The sequence below is a fragment of the Loxodonta africana genome, chromosome 9, assembly GCF_030014295.1.
Source record: "Loxodonta africana isolate mLoxAfr1 chromosome 9, mLoxAfr1.hap2, whole genome shotgun sequence".
NCBI classification, from domain to species: Eukaryota; Metazoa; Chordata; class Mammalia; order Proboscidea; family Elephantidae; genus Loxodonta; species Loxodonta africana.
Window position 1 is genome coordinate 102070846 of NC_087350.1, and position 12175 is coordinate 102083020.

At 39.3% G+C, this 12175-nt stretch overlaps 1 protein-coding gene across 17 annotated transcripts in view; it reads left to right on the forward strand.

Annotated features, from left to right (window-relative positions):
• FREM1 (FRAS1 related extracellular matrix 1) overlaps window positions 1-12175 on the forward strand; it is a 333841-nt gene that overhangs the window by 265362 nt on the left and 56304 nt on the right. For 11 of the 17 annotated variants that reach the window (XR_010322860.1, XM_064290482.1, XM_064290481.1 and 8 more), the window contains 4 exons: window positions 994-1138; window positions 3128-3287; window positions 6985-7180; window positions 11750-12014. Coding sequence is in view for 14 of the 17 variants with exons in the window: in XM_064290482.1 (XP_064146552.1) it covers window positions 994-1138; window positions 3128-3287; window positions 6985-7180; window positions 11750-12014 (766 nt within the window). In the remaining 3 variants the exon portion in view is untranslated. Of the gene's footprint in view, window positions 1-993; window positions 1139-3127; window positions 3288-3954; window positions 4069-6984; window positions 7181-11749; window positions 12015-12175 lie in introns of those variants that run through there. The other 6 variants (XM_064290483.1, XM_064290492.1, XM_064290493.1 and 3 more) reach the window with 6 other exon arrangements.

Consider the following 12175-nt stretch of genomic DNA (forward strand, 5'->3'; position numbering starts at 1 on the left):
CAACTTTATTGAGACATAATTTACATGTGATAAAATTCACCCATTAAAGTGCACAATTCAGTGTTTTTCAGTATATTCACAGAATTGGGTAACCATCACCACAATCAATTTTTGAACATTTTCATAGCCCCAAAAGAAACCTCGTACCCATTAGCAGCCCTCCCTACCATCCCTCCCTCCCCCCAGTGCCTGGCAACCACTTTCTGTCCGTAGATTGCCTGTTCTGGATGTTTCATGTAAATGAATTCATATAAATGGAATAGGTGCTCTTTTGTAACCAGTTTCTTTCACTTAGCAAAATGTTTTCAAGGCTCATCCATGTTGTAGCATGATTCAGTACTAGCTGAACAATATTCAGTTGTATGGATATGCCATATTTTATTTACCCATTCATCAGTTGATAGTTGGGTTGCTTCTACTTTTTGACTTTTATGAATAATGCTGCTGAGAACATCCATGTACAAGTTTGTATACGACATATGCTTTCATTGGGCATATACCTAGGAGTGGACTTGCTGGGTCATATGGTATCTCTTTGTTTAACATTTCGAGGAACTACCAAACTGTTTTCCAAAGCAGCTGCACTGTTTTACGTTCCCACCAAAAATGTATTAGGGTTCCAATTTTCCTAATTCCTTGCCAACATTTGTTATTGTCTATCTTTTTATATAGCTATCCTATTGGACAAGAAGGGATATACCATAATGGTTTTGATTTGCGTGGCCTAATTAATAATATCAAGCATCTTTTCATGGGCTTTTTGGCTATTTGTATTTATTCTTGTATCTTCTTTGGGGAAATGTCTATTCAAATCTTTGCTGATTTTTTAATTGAGTTGTCTTTTTATTATTGAGCTGTAAGAGTTCTTTATATATTCTAGATTTTAGACTCTTATCAGATATATAATTTGCAAATATTTTCTCCCATTCTGTAACATATATTGGGATCATAAGAAAGATTTACTTACTTTCTCTCTTTTCTTCCTTCTTCCAGGAATGAGGTTGCTGTATGTACATGATGACTCTGAGAGCCTTGCTGATGACTTCACAATCCAGTTGTCAGATGGGAAATATAAACTAGTTAAAACCATTTCAGTAGAGGTCACCCCAGTTAATGATCAGAAACCAGTGTTGACCAAGTAAGCTACCTGAAGAATCCCTTGTCAGATTTTCTGTAAAATTCTGTAAGGTCTGAAATGTTAGGTGCTAATGTCCTGTGTGACCACAGAGAGAAGTGAGTCTTCTACAGCTTCTGTCTGTCACAACTTGTCTCACGCGCTTTGGGCAGCTAGGAATCTTGGTTCAAATGTTAGTTAGTGTAATCTCTTCTTAACAATTCTCATACTAGCTCTGCAATGATTTGATTGTATTTTAAAACTTCTACTTAGTTATGAATGAATAAGTCCACCTTAGGTAAAAGAGGCTGAAGTGTCTGGGCTTTGGCTTTGTGATGCCAGTTGGTGTCATTCAAATATCCTTTATCTGAATCCCAAGGAAACTTCTTTTGAGGCTTTCTCAGCACAAAACTGTGAAATTGGACAGAGTTTGACTATGTGTGATGACCAGCCATGAACTGGAAACACTGGTGTAAAGAGGTTCCTTCTTCACTTTGGTGAGACCAGGGAAAATGGCCATATTGGTCATGAAAACAGTGGCCATAGAGGACCTACAAAAACCACAGCAGCTATGATCTTGGTAGAAGCAGCAGCTGCTTGCTGTACTCCAGTCCAATTGCCATTGAGTCAGTTCTGGTTCACGGTGACCCCATGTGTGTGAGAGTAGAACTGTGCTCCTTAGGGTTTTCAGTGGCTGATTTTTACAAGTAGATCACAAGGCCTTTCTTCTGAGGTGCCTCTGGATGGTTTCAAACCTCCAACCTTTCAGTTAGCTGCTGAATTCACTAACACTTTGCACCACCTGGGGGCCCCAGCTGCTTGCTATCTCAGCCCATTATCCAAGACACCAAAGGCTGATATGACAACTTTAGCATCTAGAAAATATGAATTGCTGTGAAGAGAAGACAGGCTACCCAGAACACTACCAGGGAGGGGGGAGTAATTTAGAGGGCCAGAGAAGACCTTAAGAATCACTAGACTCAGAGTGGCATATCATAAAGGGTACTGGAACACCTGTGGATAAGTTATTTAATCTCTTTAAGTCAGTTTCTATCTAAAAATTTGGACAATAATATCTAGTTTAGTTACTTCACGGAGCTGTTGTTGTAGCAAATGAAATATTAGAAACAAAATCACCTTGTAAAATTAATTATAAACCTTATAAAATTGTAAAGTTCTATAAGGTAGGCAATTGTTTTTGTTGTTAGGTGCTGTCAAGTTGATTTTTGACTCATCGCAACCTCATGTGACAGAGTAGAACTACCCCCAGGATATTCTAGGCTGGAGCTGTGATGCACAGTGGTTAAGAGCTTGGCTGCTAACCAAAAGGTCAGCAGTTCAAATCCACCAGCCACTCCTGGAATCCCTATGGGGCAGTTCTACTCTGTCCCATAGGGTCGGTCTGAGTCGGGATTGACTTGATGGCAGTAGATGTAGCTTTTGGTTTTAATCTTTATGGGAGGTAATCTTTATGTCAGGTCTTCCTCCCATGAAGTTACTGGGTGGATTTGAACCATCAACCTTTCACTTAGCAGCTGAGCAATTATCCATTGTGCCACCAGGGCTCCTTAATGTAAGCAATCGTTGCTGTTGCTGTGTACCATCGAGTCAACTCTGACTCATAGTGACCCTATGTGACAGAGTAGAACTGCCCCATAGGGATTTCTAGGCTGTAATCTTTATGGAAGCAGATTGCCAGGTCTTTCTCTCACGCAGCTGCTGTGTGAGTTAGAGCCATTGGCCTTTCATTTAGCAGACGAGCATTTAAACTTTGTGCCACCAAATCAGAATTATATAGTTTACCTTACACCATTTTTATTGCCACTGTCTCAATGCCTTTTTGGACTTTGACATGCAAAGTGAAATGAGGGCATACTTTACATGGAGGACACATTGTTTTTAGTAGTTTGGGTATCGAATATCATCCCTTAATTATCTGAGGTTAGGAAACTGTAGTGGTCATTATAAGCATCCCCTACAAAAGCAATAACTTCTATTTTCATATCAACTCAGGCATTTTCCTTTTCCCAGGAAGGCAGAAATTGTGATGAATATGGGTGAAACTCGTATTATTTCCAATGCTGTTCTTTCGGCCACAGATGAAGACTCACCTAGGGAGAAGATTTACTACTTATTTGAAAGGCTTCCCCAAAATGGGCAACTTCAGCTTAAGGTTAGTGGCCTTTTTACTTTTATATTTCAAAACAAATATAACAGGCAGATATTTTCTCAATATACAAATTTCTATAACTAAATTTAGTCTCTAATATCTACATTTTTGGAAACCCTGGTGGTGTAGAGGTTAAGAGCTATGGCTGCCAACCAAAAGGTTGGCAGTTCGAATCCTCCAGGTGCTCCTTGGAAGTCCTATGGGGCAGTTCTACTCTGTCTTATAGGGTTGCTATAAGTCAGAATCAACTCGATGGCACTGGGTTTTTTTTTTTTTTTTTTTTAATCCACATTTTTCCCCAAAGTAGAAAATTTAATTTTCCTAATTCAGGGTGAACTAACACCCTTCTAAATTTTCTTAGTCAAATCAGGTTAAATTCCACCAATATTAAAGTTCTTCATTGCTCACCACCTTATATCCTGAGGATTACACCTGAATTCTGAGGAGTGGAAAGCTCAGGGAAGAAGGCAAACTGGTTTTAGATGAGAATCCAGCATCCTTTGAGATCATCTCGGTTATTAAACTCCTTCATGTCCCTCTCTCTCAGCTAAATTCCAGATTATTCTCAGGAACATGAAAAATTTGATGCTTTTTCCATGCCTCTCAGGCTGGAGACAGCCCCCTCTGCCCTTAATTCCCAGTGACCATCTTTGTTCCCTTGACATTATAGGCAGCAGTACCAGGGCATCTGTACCGCTGTCCTTTAGACTCCAGAAATTATCTGAGTATCATCACCTCCTGCCTTCTCAGAAAACCTACTTGTGAGTAGCTTTCTTGTTCCCCTTCCAATTCTTTTTTTCCGCCCAGTACAGGGATAATCCTTATCTCTTCTCCAGGGAGACAACTCACTCAGTAACTGATCTACCAAAATGTTCTATATTATATCTGAGATGAACTTAAAAGTCAAAAGGTTGCTGCCTCTATTCTCCAGTCCCTTTTCCCCTTGGGGCACCAGAGACCTCATGTGAAGGTTTGAATGGACAAAGTCTTGAATTAAAAAGTAAGAGTTGGGGGAAACTTCATGATGTCATCCCGTCCCACTGTCAGATTTTAACAACAGCCCTATTTGAATCCAGTGAACTGCATGATGTAAAAAATTAACATTCCAGAATTTGTGTGTGTTCTGAAAATTACTTGCTTGAGTGGAAAACAAATGAGCATGGAATCTTTAGATACTAGGGGTAGAGACACCTGGGTTCTGTTGCTAACTCTACCCACAGCTTGCTTTGTGTTCTGATAACACCTCCTTGGCCCACTTCAGTTTGGAATAGCAGAAATTTCATCTGATTCAGACTGTGTGCTTGATGCCCAAGGATTAGATGAACCCAAATTATAGATCAGTCACTTGTGAAGGTCACTTGAGTCATCAGTCAAATTTTATTTGAATGATAGATTAAGACTAGCGAGCACCACCACCAGTCATCCCCAATGTGGTTATTTGATTGAACACTTAATTTTTAATCTATGTAAACACAGTCCTAGAAAAAAGAAGCAGGGTCTCATTCTGTGTGAAACAGCTTAATAGTCTTAGACTGTAAGCACCATAGAGAATCAGAGTGAAGGGCAATCACCGATTTGAATTGAGGTACAGCTGTGTCCTTATTTCATTTCAAAGCGTAATGAAGCAGAAATATAGTGAAAGCTCACACATTTGGGCGGCTTGGGAACTGAAGTGTTTTGGATTTGTGAAAATCCAGATGGGCCCAGGTGCCCAGTATGGACCCACTAGCTCTCTCCCAGCTCTCCAGGGGTTCCCCAAGTCTCTCCCAGACCAGTGACTAGGTCCTTAGTCCTCTTGGACCCTCTCAAGAGTCCCATTTTCTTGTTGACTTTCCTTAGCTTTCCTTATCTTGAGCCTGACTCTTATTTTCTGCCCCCCCCCTTTTTTTTTTGGGCCTTCAAATGATTCTATCAAGTCAAATCTTGCATTTGGGGGTGCAAGTTAAATAGAATTGCAGGCTGTCCGATTTAAAATCTGACAGGGAACCTGTCTTAAAAATTATATTTGCAAATAGATCTTACGATGGAAATAAGAAATGAACTTAAATATTGCAGTATAATTAATTTTCACCTGGTGAGCACTGGGGCAGAACATACCTGTCTACAAATATTCAGACAGCCAAAAGTATCAAAAATGAGGAAACTTCATTAAGTAAATTACATAAAAAATCAGATCAAACCAGTAGCTGTTGAGTTGATTCCAACCTATGGTGAGCGCATGTGTTACAGTGTAGAACTGCTCTGTAGGATTTTCAAGGCTGTGACCTTTCAGAAACAAATTGTCAGGCCATCCTTTCTATGTGCCTCTGGATGGGTTTGAACTAACAACCTTTTGGTTTAGCTGTTGAGTGCTTAACAACTGTTTGCACCACCTGTTGTTGTTGTTGTGTGTTGTCAAGTTGGTTCTGACTCATAGCAACCCTGTAGGACAGAATAGAACTGCCCCATAGGGTTTACAAGGAGCAACTGGTGGATTTGAACTGCCAACCTTTTTGTTAGCAGCCTGAGCTCTTAACTGCTTCGCCACCAGGGCTCCTTGCATCACCTAGGGAAACCAAATGATATAATGGTGATACATTGAAGGAGGGGGAATGGCAAAGCTTCTATACCAGGAAATGGGAGTCTGTAGAATAATGCATCAAGGGAAATAGAATATAAATGGTTTAAATCTCTGTGTTAGTTTCTTAAACCAGACAGAAAAGCACAAGAGAATATCATATAGTAAATTTTTAAGGTGATATTTTTCTTGAATTATGTCAAATGACTTTTTTTTTTTTTTTATTGTTAGGGAAAGTTATGTATCTTAAGAGAATAGCAATGGAACTATATTAAGCATATACAGATTTATTATTATATTTTCTAATTTTCAGCACCCCCCCCCCCACACACACTTTCCAGGATAAGAACCCCCTTTAATTGAAAATGTCTCAATTTCTATACTAAGTCCTGAATGGAAAATAAAAAAATAAAAATTTTTTTATTTTTATTTTATTCTATTATTTTTTTAGAAAATATGCTCAATGAATATTGGCTTGTTTCTAGACGAGTCTACTAAAAAGTAAAACGTGTATTTGCAGTTTATATTTTTTGCTGGCTTAGTATGTAAGTGTAGGAAGTGATGGGGATGTTGAACATTTTTTAGGGGGCTGCGAGTTGGAATTGACTTGATGGCAACGGGTTTGATGTTTGGTTTTAGTAAGGCTGGAATTAGATGAATCCATTCCATTTTGTTTTACCTCTTTTAGATAAGCCATCTAACAACCCAGTGTGGAAAAAAATACATTTGATTAGTTGTATAATGACATGAACTAAAAAAAAGAAATCCCAAAAGAGATACATTTAATTTTTTAAGAACCTATTCCAGCAGCTAGATTACGCAGCTGCTCTCATTAATTGGAATATTTAATCAGCTATGATTGCTTATGATAAATACCTTGGAAGTAGCAATACCATTGAATTGCCACATGACTTAGTCAAAAATACTTTCGGTTGAAGCTAGTTTTTTCCCAAGGTCTTAAATTGTTTTAATATATTTCTTTTTTTTCCTTTGGGAAAAAAAAATAAGGTAAAATGTCATAAAGTAGACTCTGGAATTTCCCTAAAATATTATATTGGAAGTTTTCAGGGGATATGGAAAATGTCCGCTAAAACGATTTGGAAAGAAAATCCTGGGCAACTGACTAATTCTGGCACCTTTTAGATAGAGAGGGACTGGGTCCCGCTCTACCCTGGCATGAAATGTACTCAGGAGGAAGTGGACCTGAACATGCTGAGATACACACACACTGGGGCAGTGGATTCCCAGAACAAAGACAGCTTCACCTTCTACCTGTGGGATGGTGACAACAGGTCACCAGCATTTGAGTGTCACATCACCATCAAGGACATTGGAAAAGGTAAATGCATGTTCTAAACCAAGGTTGATTGGTACCAACTTACGTAACTGTAAGTGAGCTGGTATAAGCACTCAACCAATGTTTCCTCTTTCCTTCCTCCCTTCCTGAAACCCTATCATTCATAATCCAATCAATGCCTCCCCCTGCCCCCCACCCCACCCAGGCCTGTTTTGCCCGGGATCTATGAGGTTCACAAGAGTAGAATAGCAATCCATTTGTTATTTTCAGTATTTCAAATAGCCCGTTGGAAATCTGGCTTTGCCCACAATATGGCTGCATAGGCTGCTTAACTGTCAGATATTTTTGCCTTAAGTAAGATTTTACCAAATAATATGATAACTTTAGTTTTACCTTCAAGAAGTAAGTTATTTCTTGATAATAGAGATTTACATGAAAAATGTTCCCAATATAATTAGAAGAACAATGGTAAAGGAAATAAAAATAAATGTATTTTAAAATAAAAACAAATAATGAAAAGGACCTTTATCATTGAAAAGTTTGGAAGCTATGCTTTTTCTACGTTGAAAGTGCTCTTTTGAGATGGGAGTGAGCTCTTCTAGTACAATAATTTTCTCTTGAATTTATTGAGCAGTCCTATGTACATGACAGTATGTAAGTGGTAGAAGGAGGACAGTTAAAAAAATGCTAGAAATAAAGCTACCAAAGGAGAGAGTGTAAGCCCTTGATGCCCAACTGTCATTACCCTGTAATTTTGTTTAGAGCCCAAGTGAGGAGAGTAAGGATCATACCTCATTTATTTATATAGTCCTAGGACCAAGCATAGCCTTAGATCCTCAGGAATGATTGACTGAATCTTTTTTTTTTTTTTTTTTGCCTTGGCTACCAGGCAGCTCAGAGATAAATTGGATGTTTAAGTGCAATAAAACTCTTACTTCATGTGCATGGTAGAATTATAATTGTCTTTTTTTTAAACTTTATGTCCACTTGTTTACTATTGTGATATTTATTTTTGGCTGTGTAATAATATATTTTATTTGCTTGTATTCTGGCTGTAAAATGTGTTCCTTGAAGTGACTTTAAGATAGGTTAGATATTACTGTATGCATTTATTTTACTCTGCAAAAGACTATGCTCATGGTAAGTGTAAGTCCTGGCAAAATGTAATACAACTAATGTATTAGGGTATACCATCATCTTAAAGAAAACCCTGGTGGCGTGGTGGTTAGGTACTACAGGTGCTAACCAAAAGGTTGGCGGTTCACATCCACCAGGCACTCTTTAGAAACTCTATGGAGCCATTCTATTCTGTCCTATAGGCTTGCTATGAGTTGGAATCGACTTGATGGCAGCGGGTTTGTTTTTTTGTTATTATTTTAATAAGTAGCCCTTGTGGCACAGCAATTAAGCATTCAGCTGCTAACTGAAAGATTGGTGGTTTGAACCCACCAGCTGCTCTGTAGTAGAAAGATGTGCAATCTGCTTCTGTAAAGATTACAGCCTTGGAAACCCCATGGGGAAGTTCTACCCTGTCCCATAGGGTTGCTACGAATACGAATTGACTCAATGGCAATGGACTTTGGTTTTATCATTTTAGTGGCTTAGCACAATGCAGTTTCTTGCGGGTAGAGGAGAGCTCTGTTTCATGTAGTCATATGGAGACCCAGACTCTTTCTATCTAGTGGCTCCTTCTGTGAGAGTCTTAGAGTCACTCAGGAGGTGAGATATGGAGGAAAAAAGAGAGGATTTCATGGCCTCCACTTGAAGGCAGTATACCTCTCTTCTACACATTCCACTGGCTACATTGCAGCCACGTGCCACATTGAGGGAGAAGGGCAGTAGAAACTCTAGCTGTGTATCCACGAAGAAAAGCAAATGAAGTTGTTGAGCTCCTGGTCAGTCTCTGCCATAGCTGTGATTATCTTCTATAAGGATTTGTGAAAACCTACACTAATTACACACATTGACCTATTAACATTTCCAGAAGTTCAGATTTTTTTCTCCTTTTTCTTTGTGCATAGTGGTGCTTTATTTCTGTACAACGTTGTATCCACATTTTTTTTTTTTGCTTAGCCATGAGTTTTCTCAAGTTGTCTTATAACTTTATAACCATAATTATTTATGTCTACATAACACTCCATTGAATATTTAGACTTAATCATAAACTTAATACTGAGTATTTGGGTTATTTGTATTTGGGGGCTATTATAAATAACATAAGGCCTTCCAGTTTTGCTGTATCTTCTGATTTGCACAGTGGCAAAAATGATGTGAAACCTTTGAGAGATGTTTGGAAGGACGTTGTCTATAGTTGACCCTAACCCTACTCTGCACGTACAGTGCCGAGAGAGTGCATGGAGGCAGGTGCTGACGCCCTTCCTCCCCTCACACTCATCTTCTGGTCCTGGGGAAACCTTTTGTGGATGCTTTTACGTTTCCCCAGCCTTACTTCTTCTCACTTCTTGGATGTATTCATCTTGCTTCCATCTGTAGCACCTGGGGCTCAGGTTTTATCTTAAAATTAGGATGGTCTTTGATTCTATGTGGGGCTTAATTTGCATTGTATTTTGAGATAAAAGCATTCTGTACCAAAAAGACCCATTTGGTCATCTAAAATAAGGTTTCTTGATGTTGGCATTATTGATACTTCAGGATAGGTAATTCTTTGTGTAGGTGGCTTTCTTGTGCATTGTAGAATGTTTAGTAGCCTCCCTGGCTATTACCCACTAAAAGCCAGTAGCAAACCCTAGTCATGGCAACCAAAAATGTCTCCAATCCGTTAAAACAAACTGGTTGCCGTCGACTCAATTCCAAGTCATAACGACCTCATAGGACAGAGAGGAACTGCCCCATAGGGTTTCCAATGAGTGGCTAGTGGATTGAAACTGCCGACCTTTTGATTAGCAGCCTGAGCTCTTGACCACTATGCCACCAGGGCTCCTTGTATTAAGGTGATAGTCTATCCTAACAGAACTAATAGTAGAACTGCCCCAAGGGTTTCCAAGGCTGTAAATCGTTATGGAAGTAGACTGTCACATTTTTCTGCTATGGAGCCACTGGTGGGTTCAAACCACCAACCTTTCAGTTAGCAGCCGAGTGCTTAACCACTGCACCACCAGGGCTTCTTCTAAATATAAGAACTAAAACCATAAATCTCTTAGAAGGTACATATATATAATGGAATATTGCTCTTCCATAAGGATTTATAAGCACTATCTATCTATATATATTTTTTTGTTTTGTTTTGTTTATATATTGGTAGCATAGTGGTTAAGTGCTACGGCTGCTAACCAAAAGATTGGTAGTTTGAATCTGCCAGTCACTCATTGGAAACTCTATGGGGCAGCTCTACTCTGTCCTATAGGGTCGCTATGAGTCGGAATCGACTTAATGGCAGTGGATATATTAAAGAGGCGAAGCAAATTAAGACAGTATTAAAAGCCTGTGTTCTTGTGTCAGATGGCTTGAGTACAAACTCTAGCTCCACCTTTTATTAACTGTGTAACCATTAGCAAGTTAGCATTTCTATGCCTTAGTTTCCTTATTTATATCCTGAGTAATGTGATAGCACCTTTCCTCACAAGATCGGTGCTGAAGAAGTAAGAGCTCTTGCCCTGTGCCTGACACAAAGTAGAAGCTCTATATTTTAGTTATGATCATTTTTAATAAACCTTAGGAGACCAAAATTAGATTATAATCCTTGGTTTGTGAAATACTCTATTATTGGTCCATACATGGTCCACTTACACGTCACTCATTCATTCATTCTTTTTAAAATGTATAATCAAGACTTGTGACAACACCGTACAATTCAAGGACTGGAATATTAACAATAACAGACATCTACCTATGTGCTCTTCTCATCTCCAGAGAAAAGCACAATCCTGAATTTTGTGTTCATTGTTTTCAGGTTTATGGGACTTGCTAATGCAACTAACAGTGAGTTACATCTGTGTTGTTGCCTGTAGCTGTAATTCATTCATGGTGCTACTATGCAAAATTCAGTTTCATGAATAGACCACAGTTTGTTTATACATTCACCTTCTGAAAAGGCCTGTGGGTTGTTTCCAGTGTTTCCAATTGCAAACAGTGCTGCTTTGACCCTTCTGGTACATGACTCCTGTGGTGCAACTTCAAACATTTCTCCCAATACACGGATGGTGTGGAATTGCTGGGTCAAGGCCTATGCAAATAGTCAGCCCTTTACAACAGGATTCCAAATTGTGTATCAATTTACGCTCCCACCAGAATCTGACACACGCTCATCTCCATTCACACCGTCTTCCACACTTGATATGATGAGACCCTGCATTTTTGCCACTCAAAGGGGTATGAAATGGCAACTTATTCTGATCTTAACCTGCAGTTCCATTATTATTAATGAGATTGCACATCTTTTTGTATCTTTATTGGCCATATGTATTTCCTGTTCCGTGAAATATCTGCTATGTCTTTTGCCTATAATTCTTTTATTAATGATAGTTACATAAACCTTCATGTGCCATACTGGCTTTCATTTTTGCGCAGTCTGGCCTTTGTCTTTTTTTACCTTTCCCTTTGGCATTGTATTCTTTCACATGGTTCTTGACCACAACCTCTTCTGCCACGCAGGTGATATCGTCATCCTTGCAAAGCCCCTCGTGGTGTCTAAAGGTGACAGAGGTCTCTTGACGACCACCACTCTCCTTGCTGTAGACGGGACAGACAAGCCTGAGGAACTGCTCTATGTCATCACTTCCCCCCCGCAGTATGGCCAGGTTGAATATGTCCGCTATCCTGGAGTCCCCATTACAAGCTTCAGCCAAATGGACATAGCAGGACAGACAGTCTGTTACATACGTAAGAGCCTAGTGGTTGCCCCCAGTGACACATTCAGGTGAGTGCTGCGGAAACTTTTCAGAATCCCTGCTCTGGGTTAATGCTTAGAAAGACAAAATGAGGGGAAAAAAAAAAGAGTTGTTTTCCAGCTGTGGTATTAACTATGTTCTTCCTTTATGGCCTAGCTATGAACGGTGCCCCAAGGCCTAAGCCTGTTGC